Consider the following 22,867-nt stretch of genomic DNA (forward strand, 5'->3'; position numbering starts at 1 on the left):
GCTTCAGCCATAGGCTCTATCATGTATGCAATGCTGTGTACCAGACCTGATGTGTGCCTTGCTATAAGTTTAGCAGGGAGGTACCAAAGTAATCCAGGAGTGGATCACTGGACAGCGGTCAAGAACATCCTGAAATACCTGAAAAGGACTAAGGATATGTTTCTCATATATGGAGGTGAAAAAGAGCTCACCGTAAAAGGTTACGTTGATGCAAGCTTTGACACTGATCCGGACGATTCTAAATCGCAAACCAGATACATGTTTACATTAAACGGTGGAGCTGTCAGTTGGTGCAGTTCTAAACAAAGCGTCGTAGTGGGATCTACATGTGAAGCGGAGTACATAGCTGCTTCGGAAGCAGCAAATGAAGGAGTCTGGATGAAGGAGTTCATATCCGATCTAGGTGTCATACCTAGTGCATCGGGACCAATGAAAATCTTTTGTGACAATACTGGTGCAATTGCCTTGGCAAAGGAATCCAGATTTCACAAAAGGACCAAACACATCAAGAGACGCTTCAATTCCATCCGGGATCTGGTCCAGGTGGGAGACATAGAGATTTGCAAGATACATACGGATCTGAATGTTGCAGACCCGTTGACTAAGCCTCTTCCACGAGCAAAACATGATCAGCACCAATGCTCCATGGGTGTTAGAATCATTACAGTGTAATCTAGATTATTGACTCTAGTGCAAGTGGGAGACTGAAGGAAATATGCCCTAGAGGCAATAATAAAGTTATTATTTATTTCCTTATAATCATGATAAATGTTTATTATTCATGCTAGAATTGTATTAACCGGAAACATAATACATGTGTGAATACATAGACAAACAAAGTGTCACTAGTATGCCTCTACTTGACTAGCTCGTTAATCAAAGATGGTTATGTTTCCTAACCATGAACAATGAGTTGTTATTTGATTAACGAGGTCACATCATTAGTTGAATGATCTGATTGACATGACCCATTTCATTAGCTTAGCACCCGATCGTTTAGTATGTTGCTATTGCTTTCTTCATGACTTATACATGTTCCTATAACTATGAGATTATGCAACTCCCGTTTACCGGAGGAACACTTTGGGTACTACCAAACGTCACAACGTAACTGGGTGATTATAAAGGAGTACTACAGGTGTCTCCAAAGGTACATGTTGGGTTGGCGTATTTCGAGATTAGGTTTTGTCACTCCGATTGTCGGAGAGGTATCTCTGGGGCCCTCTCGGTAATACACATCACATAAGCCTTGCAAGCATTGTAACTAAGATGTTAGTTGTGAGATGATGTATTACGGAACGAGTAAAGAGACTTGCCGGTAACGAGATTGAACTAGGTATTGGATACCGACGATCGAATCTCGGGCAAGTAACATACCGATGACAAAGGGAACAACGTATGTTATTATGCGGTCTGACCGATAAAGATCTTCGTAGAATATGTAGGAGCCAATATGGGCATCCAGGTCCCGCTATTGGTTATTGACCGAAGACGTGTCTCGGTCATGTCTACATTGTTCTCGAACCCGCAGGGTCCGCACGCTTAAGGTTACGATGACAGTTATATTATGAGTTTATGCATTTTGATGTACCGAAGGTTGTTCGGAGTCCCGGATGTGATCATGGACATGACGAGGAGTCTCGAAATGGTTGAGACGTAAAGATTGATATATTGGAAGCCTATGTTTGGATATCGGAAGTGTTTCGGGTGAAATCAGGATTTTACCGGAGTACCGGGAAGGTTACCGGAACCCCCCGGGAGCTAAATGGGCCTTAGTGGAAAAGAGAAGAGGCAGCCCTACATGGGCTGCGCGCCTCCTCCTTCCCCTAGTCCTATTAGGACTAGGAGAGGTGGCCGGCCCCCTCTCTCTCTTTTCCCCCTCCGCGAATCCTATTCCAACTAGGATTGGGGGGGGGGGATCCTACTCCCGGAGGGAGTAGGACTCTCCTGGCGCACCCCTTGTGGCCGGCCAGCCTCCCCCCTTTGGTCCTTTATATACTGAGGTAGAGGCACCCTAGAACACACAAGTTGATCCACGTGATCTATTCCTTAGCCATGTGCGGTGCCCCCAGCCACCATAGTCCTCGATAATACTGTAGCGGAGTTTAGGCGAAGCCCTGCTGCTGTAGTACATCAAGATCGTCACCAGGCTGTCGTGCTGACGGAACTCTTCCCCGACACTTTGCTGGATCGGAGTCCGGGGATCGTCATCGAGCTGAACGTGCGCACGAACTCGGAGGTGCCGTAGTTTCGGTGCTTGATCGGTTGGATCGTGAAGACGTACGACTACTTCCTCTACGTTACGTCATCGCTTCTGCAGTCGGTCTGCGTGGGTACGTAGACAACACTCTCCCCTCTCGTTGCTATGCATCACATGATCTTGTGTGTGCGTAGGAAATTTTTTGAAATTACTACGAAACCCAACAACACCATCTACAAATCCGCGTGCAAGCACCACCTCGGCGTGAAACCGTGAGCCACCGCCGCCCTCCGTCTTGGATTTGCGTGTGTGTTTGTGTGAACCCCGGTGAGATCCTGACTATCTAAAATGTAGCGAGAACATGTTAATCTTAAGTTTTTAAATTTACAGGTTGATTTGTGGTATCTATTCTACGCCGGGCAAAAAGTGTCCGCAAAACAGACCCGCTATCACATATTGCAAATTTAAACACATATATCATACATAGTTCTCACTACAAAGTTCATCACAACACACCGGAGTTCATACATAGATAAAACATGGATAAACTTAGATTAACTTTAGATCTAATAGATAGGGAGGTGGTGGCTCAGTGGCCGATGCTGAGGAAGAACGCCTCCGCCGACCTGCAGCAAGCGTGGGCGTAGGTATGCTCCTCCTGCGCCACAGTGAGCCTGTCGGCGACCCCTTCTTCTCTGGACTCGTCGGTGCACTCCACGGCGAGGAGCTCTGCATCCGCCTTGCGGCACGCCACAATGTGCGGGTAGAGCTCTTCGTGGAGGCGGTGGAAGTTGGCCCAAGGGGACCGCCCGCCGCTGTGGGAGAGGCGATTGTGCTCCCGTGCTTGCTTGGACTGCCAAGCCTCGACGGGGGGCCAGCTGGATCTGCCGGCCTCCGTGTCATTGCGTGAGATCTTGCTTGGTCGCGACCTGCCATGACCTTGGCCACCATGCCCGCATGTGGATCCCGCCATGGCTCGTCGGAAAAAAGACCTGCGTCGGGTGAAATTCCTCATTGAAGATAGAAAGGGGGGCGAAGGAGGAGGTGGATTCTGGCGGAGGAAATGCAAGATGCGAACCCTGATACGCTGGCGGTCGGTAGATATAGCGGCGGAAGGGCAGTTTTGCGGGTTGCTTGTATAATCTTTCGGGGTGGGCTAGACATAGTGAATCTGCTCGGGCCGTAAAAAATGTACACATGTTATATTGACCGGAATTATGCGGGGTGGACGAGGTAGAGTTGCTCTAAGAGCATCTCTAGGAGGTGCACTACCCCCGCCGACCTATATATTCGCGGGTGGGATGGCGTATCCGGTCGTTTTCGGGCCAAAACAGGTCTGCCATATTCGGGCGGCTCGCTCCGCTCCCTCCAGCCGCTATACCTACCGCCTCATATCATATTTGTCGCTTTCCTACTCTTCCCGCCACCGTTCTTCATACCACTGGCGAGTGCAGCCATGTCGGGAGAAGGCCACAGACATGGTGGCCCCCGCCCGTCGCCGTCGCGCAAATGCAACTAGCACGACGCAGAGGCTGGCAGCTCCAGCGGCCACGCCGTCGCGCCGTGGCGCCGTGAGCAGGCTTGCCAGCATGACGCCTTCTCCCGTAAAGAAAGGAGCCGCGGGTGGCGGCGCTTCGACGAGCTATACGATGCCCGCTAGTCGTCCATGAAGGCTCTCCGCAAGGTGGAAGTCCCCGATTCGCCATGAAGGAGGCGCGCATGCTAGGAGGGCGCCGCCGCACACTTTAAGAAGATGGACGCGGAGCACGAGCTAACGTACATCAACTACAAATCCGCGTTTGAGTACCACCTCGGCGTGAAGCCGTGAGCCGCCGCCGCCCTCCGTCTAGGATTTGTGTGCGTGTCTGTGTGAACTCCGGTGAGGTCCGGACTACCTAAAATGTAGCGAGAACATGTTTATCTTAAATTTTTAACTTTACAAGTTACTCTCTCCGTCCTGAAATATTTATCCTTAAAATAGTTGTATCTAAACTTATTTTAGTTGTAGATATATCCATTTTATTCATTTCGAGGACCGGATGAAGGGAGTACTACTTCGGAAAAAAGTGTCCGCAAAATCGATTTTGCGCCGAGATTGCTGTGCTACAAATGCTCTAACATACTCTTCGGCTTGAGAAAATTGCGGCTTGACCTTTCCCAAATTTCCCCACCTACCTCCCGAGCCCAAACCCCTCTATTCGCACCTCCGTCCTCCCCGCGGTTTCTAGATGACTCGAGAAGCGATGCGGAAGAAGGCGAAGGCCGTGCCGGAGTGGCTGAACAGCCCGCTCTGGTCGACCCCGCCGCTCGCCTCGACCCCCGCCGACCCCTTCGGCACCGACTTCTCCCCGCCGCCTGCCCCGTCCCCCAAGCCGTCTCCTTCCGTTCCGCCGCCGCCGATGCGCGAGCAGGCGGTCGATTCCTATGCTGGCCGCGGGGGAGAGATACGAGAAGAGGACGGCGCTGGCGCTGCTCTCCGGGCGCACTTGCTTGCCGACTTCAAGGCCGCGGTGCGTGTGAGGGTTTCTGTTTCTGTTTTGGGGCCTGCCGTTCCCGTAGGTTTGATCTGTCTTTGGGTTCTAATCGTTTTGCCTTATTGTGTTTGTCCGTTGATGCAGCTGTCTAAGAAGGTGGTGAACATGGGGGAGCTGCGGAGACTCGCCTGCCTTGGCGTGCCAGATGGCGGCGGCACGGACGTACGACCGCTCGTGTGGAAGGTCCTCACTCATCTCTGATGCTGCTGCCGCTTCATTTTTTCTCCCCAATTTATGGTGTTCAAAATTTTGGTTGTTTGGAGCTGTCATTTTTAGCAAATTCGGAGGTTTATGAGCCAATTTCGAAAGGCATAGAGTAAGAAGTGGAAAACCTTTACAAGGCTACCTATGAATCTTTAGTTATCAGAGATGCTTAGAAACGAAGGATAACAACGGCATTATTGCTAGTGTGTATAATTAGCCAGAAAATAGCAGCACATGAAATTTAGGTTTGCCCTGCTTTACAGTTTGTAGTCCTAAGGTAAATGGTTGGGGACTGGTTGCTCCTGTAAACCAACTTTTAGTGGTTTTTGTTAATTTCGCGTAAGAGGTGTGTCGTCATTTAGATTCTGTAAGGCATACTATTGTTCAGCTATGCGGGTAAGCTCATTACGATCCTGAGATTATTACACAACTTTAATTCTGTAGTTGCAATTCTGCCACGGATGTGCACAGAACCCTTTGTGTTGTGATCTACTTAGTTCCCTACTGTTGCAATTCGGCCATGGATGTGCACAGAACCCTTTGTGTTGTGATCTACTTTCTTCCCTACTTGATGCTGTACAAAGTTCTCACTTATATTCTTTAACAGTGAACACTTGGCTCTCACATGTATTATTTGTCTTATTTATGTCCTCTTATGTTCGTGCAAATCTTTTGTTTCCACTTGAAATTGTTGTGCTAAAGTTTGCTGCTGTTGATTAAGCATGCAAGGAGTCATGACTGACAACACTTACTCATCCTGTATCATCAATATAAGAACCATGTCAGTGTTAGTGTGTATAACTAGCAAGAAAATTATAGCTAATCTCCTTTTGGTGCCTTATCACCCTGCAAATAACTGTTAACTGTACTTCGCTTCCTTCTTCTAATAGAAAGAACAGTGCTCCTGCCAGTCATTGGAAAAAAAATTAGGCAGGAAACAGCAGATGAAATTTGGGTTTGCCCGTTTTACAGTCTAGTGATAAGGTGAAAGGTTGGTGGCATGGAAACGGAGGTAGATTGGTTGCTCCTGTAAATCAACTTTTAGTGGTTTCTCATTAATGCTGTGGGAGAGATCAGAGATGCGTCTTCGTTTAGATGCTGAGATGCTGTAAGGCGTACTATTGTGCAACTGTGCTAGACTGCTAGAAGCTTATTAACATCCTGAGATTATTACTACTCCCTCCGTTCGGAATTACTTGTCTTGGAAATGGATGTATCTAGAACTAAAATACATCTAGATACATTCATTTCTGCGACAAGTAATTCCGAACGGAGGGAGTACATAACTTGTGTTCTACAGTGATCTACATACTTCCTTATTTTATACTGGATAAGGTTCTTGCTAATATTGTTTAACAGTGACACTTTGCTCTCTCATGTTATATTTGTCTTATTTACATCCTCTTATGTACGTTAAAATCATCTGTGCCCACCTGAAATCGCTCTTCTAAAGCTGGTTGCTATGGATTAAGCATGCATGGCAGTGATAACTGACCCCACTTTCCTATGCTGCATCAATACAATTTCCCAGTTATTTTGCAAATTGCCATTTTATGGTTTGCATGTAATTATAAAGTGTACAACATAGGACATGCTGATAGGCTTCTAATAATTATGTTATCCAGCTACCTGTCTGCACAAGAAACTTATCTGAGTATCTTTATAGTGTGCAGCTTCTTTTGGGGTATTTGCCAACTGAACGCTCTTTATGGCCTTATGAACTAGAAAAGAAGCGAAGTCAGTACAGTGCATATAAAGATGAGTTTCTTCTAAATCCTGTAAGTTATGATTGCCCATCTCAGTTATCAGTTCTGAAGATATATTTACCCTATGGATCTCTGGTACTTGTCAGCGTGATTTTGACCAAGGAAGGAAACATCTTTTCTTATGGATGTTAAGACATAGACATGCATTATTGTGTGGTGCCTACAAGTATACAGCCACAAAATGACCCAAAAGTGGTTAGTGATGACTATTGCATGTTAGATTTACCCGTTTAAAGGAAAACTGAATTTCTAAGTATGATATATATGCCCACCAACTCATAATTCATTCCAGCCTTAGGGCTTGTTTGGCATCTCTCCCTAACTCTTTGACTCCCGCTCTTTGCTCCGGTATTCAGCTCCGCACGCGATCGTTAGTGATTGAAAAACCGTTTGGCTGCGCCACTCCACTTCCTTCTGCTGGCGCTTTGAAGCAGCACAAGGTCGTGGCGGAGCAACTCCACCTTGCCGCTACAAATTGTGCATCACTAGTGTTGAAGGAACTACTTGAACGCGCTCCACTAAATATCCCTCTAGAGGCGAATATAGGCCGGTATGGTAGCAGGAGTTCAGAAACTCCTAGAACACAAAACTCTAGCTTCTATTATAGGTAGCGGGTAGTCAGCCAGAGTTACACACTAGAGGCGAGGGCCTCTATTTATAGGCTTTGTAAAGCCTTCACATCTCAACTTCTACTCATAGCTAGATGTTCCTAAAAAACATTAGTTCAGGTCTAGCTTATACTCATAGCTGGGACACCCTAGAAAACATTATTTAAAGGTTCAGAAAACAAATACAATTACTTATGACTTGGGGACCAACTTCTCTAGAAAGGAGTACAAGTGTGTAAAAGTCAAATGAATTTGACTTCTAATGTTTTTCCTTATTGTTCCCCATCATTGTCCTATGATTGTTTGGAACTCGATCTCGAGTTATCTTCATAGAGTGCTTGTTCTGGGTGGTAGAGAGTCAAGTCTCTAAGATTGAATGTGTTGGATATACCCATCTCGATCGGAACATCTATCATATAAGCACTACAATCATCTCGCTTGGAAGATATACCCATTTCTTCGCAGCCTAAGCTTCCCTTTAACACCTAAAGGTGGTCTTCCTTTTTAGAGGTAGACCATCATCTTACCGCCAACTTGGAATGATTTCGGCCTCCTTTTGCAAGCAATTGGTTGTTTGTATTTTTTTATTTTGTGCTTCCAAAACACTGATTTTTTTGGCCCTTGGTGCTGTTGACGCGGATTGTCGCCAACTCGGCATCCATGCTGTGCCTCCAGCAAACCGTGGTTAGCACCTCGTTGATGCTTGAAGGTTTCTCAACAGCGACAAGGCAGTGCCCATGATGCTCCTCCTCCGCATCCAACTATGGGAAAGTGTGCTTCATCTCGTGGTAGTGCCGGGACGTCTCATCAAGATTGTGGCCGTCGTGGTTGTTGCTCGGTGGGGTGGCCCATTCATCTCTGGAAGAGATGGGTGTGGTGTTCCACAACTGTAGTACGGTGGATATCTGCGTTGCCGATGCCAGAGCTTGGGTGTCACCGTGCACTCTCGAGCATGGCCATTGTCGCCTGACTCTTCGATTTCGATGACCGCGAACTGTTCGTTCAGTGTCGGTGCGTCTCCAGTTGTCGGCGATGACCAATCCTACTTCTATTCTTCAAATGCCATGTCGCGGGTCACATGAACTTTGTTCGTCGCTGGATCGAAGACCCCATACGCCTTAACACGTTCTTCATAGCTGACGAAGATCATCGTTGTTGATTTGTCAGCAAGCTTGTCGATGCTGAAGCCGAGCTGCTTCACACGAGCTATGCACCCGTATGTGCGCAAATGGTGCACCACTGTCTTCCTCCTATGACATGCCTCATACGATGTCTTGCCGTCAATGCTGCGCATAGGTGCGTGATTGAGTAGGTAGACCGATGCCTTCATTGCCTCCCATAGAACATGGCGGACACTGCCATGCCTTTCAGCAAGCAACGTGGTATCTCCACCACACTTTGGTTGCGTTGCTCGAAGATGCCGTTCTATTGTGGTGTTTAGGGCGATGGTTTGCATTGCTTGATGTCGTCATCTTCACAAAATGTATGGAAAGCGATTGAGTTGAACTCGCTACCGCGTTTGGTTGAAATGCCATGTGCTGGCAACCAGAGTCAAATATCTGCTAGTGTTGTGATATTCTTGAAGGACTCGAACACCTTGTCCTTCGTCTTGATCACCTCGAGCCACATGAACTTGGAGTGACCATGGACGATCAGGAAGTAAGTTGCCTCTCATGGTCGCCGGTGTAATCAGTCCAGAAAGGTCAGTGTGGACCAACTTAAGCGCTCATTCTGTTATTGTGGCCTTGGGGACAAAAGGTCAGTGTGGACCAACTCAAGCGCTCATTCTGTTATCATCGTCTTCACAAATGTATGGAAAGCGATTGAGTTTCACTCACAGCTCGCTTTGTGGCCTTATTTACCACCTTGTACTTCTCTATGTTGTTTGCACTCCTATCCAGGTAAAGGCCTCTGGAACAATCCTTCTCCTTAATAGCCTTCTAGACATCATTGTTCCACTACCAGGTATCTCTAGCTTCGCGTCTACTTCCCTTGGACACTCCAAACTCCACTAAGGCCACCTTACGAATGCAAGTCGCTATCTTCATCCACATATTGTCTGCATTACCTTCTTCCTCCCAAGGGCCCTCCTTAATGACCCTCTCCTTGAACGCCTGAGCTACCCCCCCTCCCCCCAAGCTTCGACCACTTCGTTCTAGCCACTTTGGCACGTTTATCCCGCTGGACACGAATTTGAAAGCGGAAATTAGCCACCACAAGTTCATGTTGAGGGACAACACTCTCTAGGTATCACCTTACAATCTAGGCAAGCACGCCTATCTTCTCTTCTTGAGAGGATGAAATCAATCTGGCTAGAGTGTCGACCACTAGTAAAAGTCACTAGGTGTGATTCTCTCTTTTTAAAGAGGGTGTTATCTACGATCAGTCGTAGGCTAGAGCAAAGCTTACGACATCTTCTCCTTGCTTCTTGATGCCATAGCAGAAGCGCCCATGCACCCCTTCATAACCTATGTTAGATCTACCCACGTGGCCATTGAGGTCTCCTATGAAGAGCTTCTCGCCAATAGGTACACTCCTGACCATGTTCTCTATGCCTTCCCAGAACTCCCTCTTGGTGTTCTCATTGTGGCCTACTTGCAGGGCATACGCGCTGATAACATTGAGAACTAAGTCCCAACTACCAGCTTTACCAGGATAATCTAGTCTGCACGCCTCTTGACGTCTACCACTCCATACTTGAGGCTCTTGTTGATCAATGTGCCTACATTTCTGTTTGCAGTCGTCCCCGTGTACCATAGCTTGAAGCAGGTATTCTCCACCTCCTTCGCCTTCTGTCCCCTCTATTTGGTTTCTTGGACACAAAGGATATCAACACCTTTCCTCACCGTTGTATCAACCTACTCCATTTCTTGAACACCGCAGCGGCTCCACGCGCGGGCGGGCGGCGTCGCGCGACCGGAAGAACAAAGATAACGACTGAGGTGGGCAGCCATCGGGCGGGTGGCGTCGCGCGACCGGAAGAACAAAGATAACGACTGAGGTGGGCAGCCGTCGGGCCGGCGGCGTGGCGCGGCTCCACAAGCTCCGGCGGCGGGTCGTGGCTAGCAGAAGCACCAGCGCGTCCACGACCACGCGTCGACGTCATTACGGCAGCTGGAGCTCCGGCGAATCTCCGAATCGAATCGGCGGCCGTCGCTACGTCGATGAGGTAGGCGGCGGGGATAGGTGGGCGGGGTCGCTGCGGGGTCGGAGATGGTCGGGCGGGCGGTGGCAGCGGCAATTTTGGACAGAAATCGCCGGCGGCGGAGGCGGGCAGGCGGAATGAAAATGAAGGCAGTTGGGTTGGCGTGCGATCGCCAGTTTTACATCTCCTGGAGGCGGAGATGCAAATTTGCATCTCAAGGTGTTGTATTCTACATCTCCTAGAGGAGGTGATGTGATTTTTTTGCATCTACATCATCTGTTGGAGGTGGGTTTTTGGGCCTCGGAGATGTACACGTTAGCTATTTTTGCATCTACATCATCTATTAAAGATGCTCTTAAAGAACTTTCCTTCTTGACTTTTGCTTCTTATCAGAATCACCCCAGTAGTAAAGAACATAAATGTGTCCAAAACATTACCAGAAACTATACCCCAATAGTGTGAACTAAATTACAATTAGGCCTTCGGGAATCCTGCACAGCTCGTCGTTACCGTCTTGCTCGCACGGTCCCGCGTGGCGGCATGGTTGTCTGGTCACACGGTCACCACCAGGTACGATGTCACATGGTGCTCATTGTGTTGGGTGAGCCTAGTGTTGCACATTCGTGGCTGCCTGGTCACACTGTTGGTTGTGTTGGTTGAGCCTAGTGTTGCACATTCGTGGCTGCCTGGTCACACTGTTGCGACGCTGAGAGTAGCTTGTGCCCACGTTGCTCTTTCGAGGGAGAAGGTTGTGGTAACCGGTTAGGGAGGAGGGGGGTGGGGTGGGATGGAGGTCAGTGCAGCGAGCTAGGAAGGCAATGTGTGGTAGCGGTGGAGCGGCGCAAGGACAGGGTGTCGGTTAGGATCATGGGGTCAGCTCGTGACTGCCCCGCTGTGTTTCTGAGTGTCGGGGTGAGGTCGGGTGATTCGGTACGTTTTGTGGGGTGGCAGATTTTGATAGTTACAGTTAACTCCACGAAAATTCTGCAGATTTTTACTTTTTAGATACTTTAATGTGTTATATATGGAAGTGCTAATGGTGTCTTTTCTTGCAGTCAGAAAAATTACGTAGAATCGAGGAATCAAAGCTGTCAAGAAAGAAAGAATTAACTGGTGAAAGGAGTGGCTTGCTCCCAAGGTCAGAAGTAACTAATGAAGAGCATCCTTTGAGCTTTGGTAAATCTAGCTTGTGGAATCAATACTTCCAGGTACTACATATTATCATTAGCTTATTATGTGGGAGTTGTGGTCTTATGCTATGTAAGCAAAAACTAGAGTTAATATGCTTGGTTTGGAAAACCAGTGGTAACCAGCTAGTCTCCTGATACACCTAAAAGTCTGTTTGGTCACGGATTGTGCTGATGTAGCTGAAATATCAACAGTATGTTACATATGAGATTTGTTTCCTGTTCTCTTTGAGTTTTATCAATGTTTGCATTTGTGAGTGTGTTTTTTCTCGTAAGAATCTTTAGCTGATGTCGCAAATTTCAGTAGAAATTATGCTTGTCATGCTCAAGGTCCACTTGATTGGATCTTTAAGGTAGCCTAAGACCAATAAGAACTTTTGGTGATTTCCTGCCATCAGGGGCGGAGGCAGAAAATTTTGCCATTGGGTTCACTCATCAACTCATTATAAAGATTTGGTATGGTATAATTAAGTGTAATGTCTAATTTGACACAAGTTTAAGCAAGAGTATAGCACTAAAAAATAACATACATATGCTATTACTTATCACAAATTGTGTTACATTGAAAGCTGAAGAGTGCAAGACATACCCGTCGGATGAAATTATAAATTGAGTTCCTTACATATTATAAATAGAGTAATACCGAAAATAGTTTGCAACTCTAGTTGTAGCTTCTCATCTTCCTAAAAACATTGAAAAGATGATAAGTTAATTTGAGAAGTTTAAAAACAAGTATTATCAAGCGAAAGAAGTTGTAAAGTAAATCACATTTTAGAGTCCCGCTTTTGATTTTCATCTACTTAAAAGGATCAAACACCAGATCATTACTAGTGGCAGAAAACATATCTTTCTCCGCATAGCAAATTAAACAATCACTGATGAGCCAATCATCCATTTTATTGTGCAATTTTTTCTTCACAGCATTCATAGCTGAAAAGCATCCATCCACAGATGTTGTGACAACAAATAGTATTAGTACTAGCTTTAGAAGTTGATAGCCCAGAGAAAAAGTAATATCTTATTTGTCCGCATCATTAGTTTGGACTAAATCTAACTTTAGTATCTCCAATTTCTCTTTGTGGATAATCCAAAAGCGGTAACATTTGAGGCCCCTTATATAGTTATAAATATATCTCATCTTGTTCCTTGGAATTTCTCGTGTACTCCAAAATTTTCTTCCTATAAGTCAGATCATAAGGCAACTTGTCTTAATTAATTCCTCTTTGTATAGAAGGCTTCAGACGACTACTTGGAGTGGTATTTGGTGCACTTTGCCTACCTCTAATGGATGACCTCTATATCTGAAAAATACTATCCCATAGCCTGGATCAATCAAAATACGGGGAATAACAATTAGAAAACCACACCATGTTTAACGGAGAGGAGATATGACGATGCGACTCGGTACCTTGAATTTTTGGTTTATATTAGGCGGCAAGGTTGCCGCCCAGACCTACCCTTGTCGGCGGGGCTCGTCGCCGGCGAGGAGATTGGGAGAGAGTCGACGAAGCGAACGGCGAAAGATCATGCTGCTGACGGCTGCCTGTGTGCACGTACATGTCTACAGGAGAATAGGAATACCTAGAAGGGTCACGAAGCCCCGAACTTGCCTGGCAGGCTGGCACGGATGGAGTTCACTTTACGGGCTTTTGGGCGGCTTGCGTTGCATTCTAAGTTTGATGGGTTCAGCCCCTATTTTCCACTGGGTTCATGCAAGTACGTATACGTGTACATATACTCAGCCAGGAAAAATCGTTGGGTTCAATTGAACCCAACGCTATTACGCTGGCTCCGCCCCTGCCTGCCATGACTGTGGAATTGAAAATGTTGTTAGCGACTCATATGGTGAGTGATGCATGCCTTGTAGTCTCTAGACGTTCGCCACGATACATGCTATCGCAATATCATAATTTTCACGAACTTGATCTTATTGTTCTTTCCATATTGGGTGCAATTTCAGTTAGTTTGTGGGTTGTGTATTAAAGTCCCATGGCGCGTGTGGCCTCTAGAAATGGAGTTGTGTGTTAGGCACAAATGATTTTCTTATGTGCCCTTGCAAAAATTTCTTGCAGGATGATAGAAAGTAGATGTTATGGTGTGATGTCCTTGATCATAATGACCGGATGCCCTCTGTGTAACTCACACTAGCCCAGGGTTATCACTAAACTTGGCATCATATTCATAAACCATAAATACAAATGCGAGTTTACATGGTCTTTATGGTATGATTTGTACAACATTACCATAATGGCAATACGGTTTAATAGTTGGCAACGGAAGATAACAAATTAAATGTAGCATGATCTCTCTGTGCGGCTCCACTCCACAAGGAACTAGCAGGGCTAGGATCTAGCTCACGAACTCATGCTCTTCTCACTTATTTGAAGACAGATCGTCACCTACATGTGGCCAAATCAACAAGCCAAGTGAGTCCATGGAATGTACGCAAGATAACAAAGTAACATAGATAAACATGCATGTGCAATAGCAAGTGAACACTACTATTGGTTATAATATAGCGCCCTGTAGCCTTATTTTTTTCCGTTGTATAAGTGGCTTTCTGCATATTTCCTGCACCCTACGTGTATATATATTGGCCTATACCCCCATGGGAATACAAATTGCATATTCCTTAACATGGTATTAGAGCCCTACGTTTTTTGCATCTCCTGCATGTGCAACTAACTTGTGCTCCTGGTCCTCCTGATTGATTTTGGTCTTCTGCCCACCAAGCTGATTCTGCTGTGAGTATGTCTCATGGTTGCCATGCAGATTCCTTGCTGAGCAGGGCCCCTTTACTCACTTCTTTTGCCCTGGTGCTCATGCTCAAAATATTGTTGTTGAGCGCAAGCATCGTCACCTTCTTGAGACGATCCGTGCATTGATGATCCCCGCCTTTTTTCCGCCTCACTTTTGGGCTGATTAGGAGGCAGTCTATGGTGGCTTGGGAAGTAGTGCCGACTAAGAGGAGACGGAGAGTCGGCAGGCGCATTGAGCTTGGGGGCAAGACGTGCGCTCTCGAGGTTAACGAGACCGTGCGGGACGGGTGCGCCCAATCCTATGCAAGCGAGGGTGAGGATAACGATGCTTGGGGAGAACGATATGGAGGCTCGAGTACAGGGAGGGTGAGGATGATGATGCTTGGGGAGAACGATATGGAGGCATCGAGTACAGGGTGGTTAGCGTCGATGACGAGGAAGTTGTGGGTGCGTCGTTGCATATGCACGATCCAATCGTGGGAGGCAGGAAGCGATCCAATCGGGTAAGGAGAATGGCTTTATAGAGCCGGCCCACGACCACGCAGAGGTGGGCGTTCTTGGTCCGGAAGGAGGAGCTCTCAATCTGGAAAAGACTGATCCATGTTGATCCGGCGTCCTTGGTTCCAGACTTGGAAGCGGCGGCTATCATGAGGAACAACAACAACGAATGGGAGAAATTGATCTAGAGATCGACACGAGCTTCGATTTGGAAAGCAACGAACGGGAGAAATTGATCTAGAGATTGACACGAGCTTCAATCTGGAAAGAAACAAGGCGGCCAGCGAACGTCAGCTTTGAGTGAAAGATGGAATTGATAGAGATGAGAAGAGATCGAAAAAAAAATCGGTCAAGAAGGAAGACGAGACCGATCACTGATGGGGAGAATTGATCTAATTAATGGAGTGAGGTAGAGACAGAAAAATAATCGATTGGAGCGTGAGTTGCGACACCAGGAGAGGAAGAACCCTAAACTTGGGCTCATGATGCCATGTTAAAGGAGCAACTTATGAGTGTTGCATACCAAAGGGCAAATATATAGTACAAAAGGCTTGTAGTACAAGTAAGCAGATCTTAATACAAATACGTCTTGACAAGGGGGAGTGCTTGATGCGAGGCTATCGGATTTGGCCTGATCTTCTAGGAAAGGATAACTTGCTTTGCCTAATGAACCAAATTTTAACAACACGCACGAATCCTGACAGCCTTTGACAATGAACTCAGCCAACAAAACACTTGATAGACATCTTGATTTACACTTGAAGTAACGCTTTTTGATTTTACAAAACCCAAGGAAACGCAACAAGTATGGTGGTGGGGATCTCTCAATCCTATGAATGGCTTAGAAGCTCAAACCCTAAAATAGGAGCAAAGCTCTACTAGTTTCTTCTCCAATCAAGCCTAACAAGAAAAAGAGGCTGCCTCCTATTTATAGTCTCTTCACAACCGCATGAATTGAGCCAAGCCCATTGCAAAAGCCACTTCAGATTTAGTCCTGAGACGACTATTATCATTATTATCACGCATGACAATGCCTTCCCTCAAGAATGAGCTCTTCGGCCATGACAAGATAGAGCTTCTTTGCGTCACCCAGTTTTACCGTCTTCCTCAAGAGAGAACTTCTCAGCATTCATCTTGGTACTCGTCATCTTCTTGGCCTTGGTTTCATCACAATCATCGAACATGATAGTACAATGTGTGGATGCGTTAGGTCGTAACCAGTTCTCTGGAAGATAGGTGGCGAAGCAAGTAGGATCAGATTCACATGTGATTGTATTTGGTCCATCTTGTATTTATTTATTGTATTTGGCCCATCTTGTATTTGTTTAGCTCGAGCCCTTGGAATTGCTGCTCTTGTAATTTGTCCTAGTTGAGTTGATTGTGCAGCATTAAGCACATAATTTGGGATATCCTCATCCGTGTTTCTCCCCTTGAGTTGATTCAAGTGAGAGTGAATGATGGCACATGTCTACTTAGCTCTTATATGGGCTACGATCAGGAGTCTTGACAAATGACCATCCCCCCCCCCCCCCCCCCCCCCCCCCCCCCCAAGGGGGAGATTGGAGTGTAAGGGCAGTAGAGGTATATGTTCATCTACTAGTCCATGATGGACTAGGGATGGTGGGTGGTTCATGGTCCATGGGGGACAAGCTCTCTCATCCCTGCCCATTGTGGGCTTCTTTCTTAGTGGGCCTCCCTCTTGACTTTGTCTTTTTTATTTTCCTCTCCATTTGACTTGTTTCCATGACTAGTTTTGTGGACTTATGTTGACCCCGCTTGACTCAATCTGCCATGTAGATGCCACATAGGACTAAGCGGGTTCCCATGTAGGGAATACTCTTTTCGCCTCGTTGACAGTGGATACAAAAGTTTGGTTCTTCTGATGTACACATGTTCATACTCCCCTTGAGTTTATTTAGCTGCTCGTACATTTCAAATCCAGTGAACAGGTCATGTTCGACCTAAACATGACTTGCAAAATATGGTTTTGTCTTATAATTGAACAGTTCGTCTGAGAATATACATGTTATCCAGGAATCAGAGATCCTGGAGCAGATAGACCGAGATGTGAAGCGAACACATCCAGACAAGTCATTTTTTTCTGCCAAGTCTAACCAGGTTTTCTCGCCCAGCTCTTAAAATGTTCTAACTGTTATCTGCTATAGAAATATTAGTGTATCACTTAAACTTTCCATTTATATCCCTTTCAGGAATCACTAAGGCGTATTCTCATTATATTTTCAAGATTATACCCTAGTGTAAGATATGTGCAAGGGTTGAATGAAGTTTTGGCACCTCTATTTTACGTATTGAAGAACGACCTTGACACAAGTAACTCGGTAAGGTTCTTCTTCCACACCAGGCTAAAGCTGTAAAGCAACCATCCTTTGTGTCTTTGGTTTCTAAAGCAGTGGCAATGATGAAGAGTTATGTAGAACATTTTTCTCAATCTGGGTTAAAAAAATCTGTGTTGTATGGTGCTTCACAATTGTTCTATTTGATCAGTGGTTTCACCTTCTAATACTGTTCATTAACTCGATTATCCCTCTACTGGAATTGCAGACTTCAGCTGAAGCAGACACTTTCTTTTGCTTTGTTGAATTGATTAGTGGCTTTAAAAACAACTATTGTAAACATCTTGACAACAGCCGGGTGGGTATTCGGTCTATACTTTCAAAGTTGTCTCAACTCTTAAAGAAACATGACGAAGAGCTATGGCGTCATATGGAGGTCATTACAAAGGTAGGTCATATTTAATATTAGATTTATGTTGGCAAGTAATACAGCACTGATTTATATACTGTCTGGAAAATCAAGTGTATAATGCTGATGAAGCGCACCTGCAGCTGCACCGGGGAAACATCTGTCATGTTATGCTCTAATTTTTACATCAGTAGTTGTATCTAGATGCTTCACTGTGTACCATATCTTATCCATGTTTTGTGCTCCGCGACTTGTTCTCAGTAAAACACTACAAGTATTCCTTTTTCTTTCTGGAATACGCTGGTGAGCTGCGTGTCATTGCATTAAGAAGAAATGTACATAGAGTAGACATCTCTGCTACACCTAACTGTTGGACATGTTGCCTTTTAGTTGGCCAACATTCTGCGCCATGCAATATCACAGGTCGAATCGCCGTCCTATAGAACCTGCCTTTTAGAAAATTAAGTATAGTTTTAATCTCGAGTCTAAAACTTAATAAAAACAAAGAGATGACTGCAGCCGAGATTGTTTATTTAGCAAACAAACAAATACACATATATCCTATGACTTACTCCCATTGAAACAAAAACAGCATCACAAACAAAGCTAATCATAAGTATAATCCAGTCAATGGTTAAAACTATGAAAGCATTATTAATAATAACTAATACAAGATGAGCTAATAATTTGAAACTGCACTTGTGTTTATATATGGACATTTTATGCTGGTTTAGGAGCTTTTTGAGTTTCATAGAGGTGTGGTGGTGTGAATAGCACACCAGAAGTTCATGAAGCGTAAGATCTACTGTTGTTGCGGGGTCTAAATGTGCATAAGTATGACTGTTTCAACAAAAATTAAGAAGATGAGCTAATGCTAGGCTTGAAAATGAGCTAATAATCTTAAGCTGCACAGGCCTCCATATGGACATATTATGGCGGGGACATAGTTTTTTTTTTTGAAATATAAAGATATACTATTCCTTTGTTGTTGAAGTGTTTAACTTGAAATGGCTATAACTTTTCTCTAGTATGTCACCATCTTCATTTTTGATATAATTTATTATCAACAATTGAATGTTGAAATTACAGGTGTACCCGCAATACTATGCATTTAGATGGATTACATTACTGTTGACAATGGAGTTCAGCTTCAATGTGTGTATTCACATCTGGGATGCCATGTTGGGCGATCCCGAAGGTCCTCCGGTATGTGGCCTCGTGAATAAACCTCCAAGCAAGATGCGTGGTCTTTCTAATGCCTCGTATGTTCTTGTACAGGACACGTTGCTGAGGATATGCTGTGCTATGCTCATCCTTGTCCGGAAGCGGCTCCTGGTTGGAGATTTCACCGCCAATATCCAGCTGCTGCAGCACTACCCGCAAACTAACATAGATCACCTCCTCCACATCGCTAACAGATTGAGAGGAACCATGCCCAGCTAGTGATTGGGATGCCATCTTGTCCGTGTGGTGTTCATCCGGGCACAACTAAATGTATGTACATTGACCCTGTCCATGAGGTGTATCATGACATCATGCCAAGTTTCATCTTGTTCTCTTCATTTATGTTCACTTTAAATTCAAAAACTGAAAACTCGACGTACGTACGTATTTGAGTTTTCTCTCTGTGTGTTTACAGAGTTATGTGGTGGGGCACGGGGGGCACTAGATTTTGTTTACTAAATATAATGGCAAGAAAAAAGCACAGGAGTGGTGGGCCCTACAAAATATCCGCCACTACCAGTGTCGCACTTTCCTCCTTGGCTTGGATCTTAGACATGGGGCGGGCCTGGCCTGACGGCGCAACGTTTGGCTCAATTCTTTGCACTTTGGCAAGTAGTAATGGCAACTTGAACGACGCAAACGGACATGGACGTGGATTTTGTCCGTTTGGGTCGGCGTTTCGGGGGGCGTCCGTCCTGTCCATGTTTGGGTGGTTGCCGAGTGCGCCAATGTAGTTTTGTCCGTGTGGCTACCATGTGGTCATATTTATGCACTTTTTTCATACATACCAAAAACATTGCCGAAAGTTCGCACAATTCAACCAAATATAAATATCATAGTTCTACAACCAAATAAAATCTCATAATTTACAAACCAAACGAAATTTAAATTGTCACAAATACATTTGAAAGAAAAGAGTGAGTGAGCCTATATATACTCAACCAAATCATTTTATAGTTGAATGTGAGTTGCTCAATCACATATTTTGATGAAATTGGATGAATTGTGCAAACGTTTCGCTCCATCATGCTCAGGCATATATTTTCACCCTGAAATTGAAACCCCTGATCGAAGAATTCGTCCTCATGTTCAACCTCCACGATCATGTTGTGCATAATCATGCAAGTAGTCATCATCTATCACAACTTCTTAGTGTTGTTCTAGGATACCGAGCGATGTCCCATCGAGATTAAAAAACACCAAAAGCATGTTCCACACCATCGAGAAGCCAACCTTTCCCAGGGCATCCCCCTTGCTTACGAAATAATCATCGTACGCCACCACCCCTCCCGAATATGATTGAACACATGTCTATGGAAAATGATGGATATCAAAATCCACAATTGATCATGTCCTTCAAGCCGCACGTTGCTTTCTACCACATCGTTTTAAATGAAGTTTTACCATAACAAACATTCCTCTTTTCATTGCAAAGTGGTATAGAGAATTGATCCAGTAAGGATGGAATTTTCTCTGGCTACTAAGATGTTTCAGTTCGTCAGGTTGTCTCTTGCCTGCTCATGGATTCAGCAGGCAGTTTAAAAGGTTGACCTATTTGGGAATCTCCGGATCTATGCTTATTTTCAACTCCCCGAAGCATTTTGTCGCTTGCTACGCCCTTCCTCGTCTCCGGGTGCCTAGGTATCCACCGCAAGCCTTTCCTCTTTTGAACCTCGCCATTAACTATGCCATCCTAAGGTGCTACTAAATGGAAGGATCTTATCAACGTCCATGAATGTGAAATCATAGATCGAACTGCCGAATTGGCAAATGCTATCGCTATCATAGTATCCGCTAAGTTTAGAGAGGATAACTACTTTTTTTGCGGGGAAGAGAGGATAACTGCTGAAAGCATATAAGTAGTAAGCCCACCCCAAGATGAGTGCTCTCTCCTCCGACTTCCCTAGAGCCTCCGGTATCATAGCCGAGATAGCGACGGGTTCTCCACCCATACGGGGATGGAGCGACAAAAGTATGGAAATAGGATAAGGTAGCGACGAGACGAGCTGCGAGTCTGACACAAGGTTAGAATCCGAGCTCTTCCAGAGTGGTATCTCACTGATGGCTCTGCCCCCCCGGAAGGGGGCCTTCTTTGCGTTCCACCTAAGCTGCGCAGGAAAGGCCCAAAGCCAATCCCAGGGAACAGTGAAGCTTCATAGGGTCTTTCTGTCCAGGTGCAGGTAGTCTGCATCTTCACAAACATGTCTATTTCACCGAGTCTTCATCCAGAAGTGGCGCCAGAATAGGTTGTGTTTGGAGAGTGGGGAAGAGGACTTGAAGTGGTTGAAAGATTGATATGATGAATAGGAAACTAGCAATTTTTAGATTTTCTTAACAAATTAGATTTAGCAACAAATAGGTTGTCTAGATATGCAACTAGGTGAATGACCTACAAGATCCATGGTCCACGGTTGCATGCAAGGAAGTGACTCCTTATTGTGTGGAAAAAAAGTTTCCTCTCCCTGACAGCTGGGACCCACCAGCCACATCTTTGCACACAAGGAAGTGCCTCCTTATTACGCGACAAAAATCGAATCCTCCCCATGACAGACGGGACCAACCAGCTATATCTTCACACGGAAGGAAGTGCCTCCTTATTCCCCATGACAGTTGAGATCCACCAGGTCGAAGCGTATGTAACGTTATCTGTTTGGTCGCTAACGTGTACATACATACCGGTCGATCGGTCTCTCTGCCACGATGAACGTGGCCAAGTAAGGAGCGGTAGCAGTTCAGTCAGTCCTGTCTAAATCATGTACAAATACGTACAACCACACTGCAAAAACACGACCATGTACATACATATGAGCGGGGTCTCGAACGTGTACAGCAACGACGTCTTATTCATCGGCAACCAATCGGCTGGGTCGGAACAGAGGAAACAACGTCGTGTTCATCGGGAGCCAAGTGATTGGGTGAGAATGCGTCTTGTTCACCGGGAGCCATCGGCTTGGACGGAACAACCAAAATGGGGTCCTGTTCATCGACCCTCCACCAGCTCAGGGTCTGGTGTATCGCAAAACGGACAAAACGAAGTTCTCTTCGACTGCCTACGGTCTAAATGGGGTCATGTCGACTGGCAGGGGTTTCACATACCGCAAAATGGAGGAAACAGACTTCTCGCCAACTGCCTACGGTCAAAACGGGGTCCTGTTCATCGGGAGCGGTGTGGCGTACCACAAAATGGGACTCCACGAACCACTATTCATCTACCGTCATCTTCCTACCGCGCATCTTCGCTGTCCACTGTTCATCCACCGTCAACTTCCTTTCCAGCCTCCATGGGGTCCTTTTCATCCACCCCCAATCGACTAGGGTGTGGCGTACCGCGGCATGGCCTCCTCGGGTCCTGTTCCAACGGCAACCGACTACTACCACGGGGTCATGTTCATCAAACCCCAACTGGCTAGGGAGAGGTGTACGAGCGGGCGGCCGCAACGGGAACTGTTCATCCACAGCCAACCAACCGTCTCGATCGACGCGTCTCGACTCTTGTCTACGTGTATCGCGTGCGCGACAGCAACATGCACTGTTCATCGAGAGGTAACCCAACACTACCTCTCAACACCGGCTGACTACATCTCGCATGGGGGCTCGATCGGCTTCAGTAAGCATCGAGAAGGATCGATTGGGTTCAGTTAGGAGCGAAGGAATCACTCGGGTTTAGTTAGCAGCGAAGGGATCGATCAGGTTCAGTACGTAGTGCAAGGGATCGATCGCTCGGGTTCAGTAAGAGAACGCCTTGCTCGGGTTTAGTTAGCGAACATCGGCTCGCACAAACGCGCGCGTACGAGAGAAACATGCAAATGACTGCATCGCTCAGGCCCGACCACCCCCGATTGCCCACCGTAACCGGAAACTCCCAAAATTTTTTCTCGCCCTCACTTCTACCACGATTTTTTACGTCATGAACGAACCAAAGAATGTCATGCAGGTGCGCCTCCGGCCTGCCCAAAACAAAAGAGCCTATTTTCTGTCATAATTGTTTACCATAGAAGTAGGAACCCACCACATCTAAGATGATACGTGTTTTTGTCAT

The 22,867-nt window shown here is 45.9% G+C and overlaps 1 protein-coding gene across 2 annotated transcripts; it reads left to right on the forward strand.

Moving 5' to 3' along the window:
* The first annotated feature begins 4,330 nt into the window (after positions 1-4,330).
* Positions 4,331-19,166, forward strand: LOC125517968 (uncharacterized). Of its 2 annotated transcripts, XM_048682929.2 has the most exons (9): positions 4,331-4,710; positions 4,819-4,917; positions 6,612-6,716; positions 11,513-11,665; positions 16,936-17,019; positions 17,112-17,240; positions 17,464-17,643; positions 18,694-18,810; positions 18,883-19,166. In XM_048682929.2, exons 1-9 carry the CDS (start codon positions 4,429-4,431, stop codon positions 19,045-19,047), a joined length of 1,314 nt encoding a protein of 437 aa, XP_048538886.2. In that variant the 5' UTR covers positions 4,331-4,428; the 3' UTR covers positions 19,048-19,166. The 2 variants fall into 2 exon arrangements, with proteins under 2 accessions (XP_048538886.2, XP_048538887.2); XM_048682930.2 differs by lacking the exon at positions 6,612-6,716.
* Positions 19,167-22,867: the final 3,701 nt, after the last annotated feature.

Source organism: Triticum urartu, chromosome 7A, assembly GCF_056163025.1.
Source record: "Triticum urartu cultivar PI428250 chromosome 7A, HENAU_Tu73, whole genome shotgun sequence".
Classification (NCBI taxonomy): domain Eukaryota; kingdom Viridiplantae; phylum Streptophyta; class Magnoliopsida; order Poales; family Poaceae; genus Triticum; species Triticum urartu.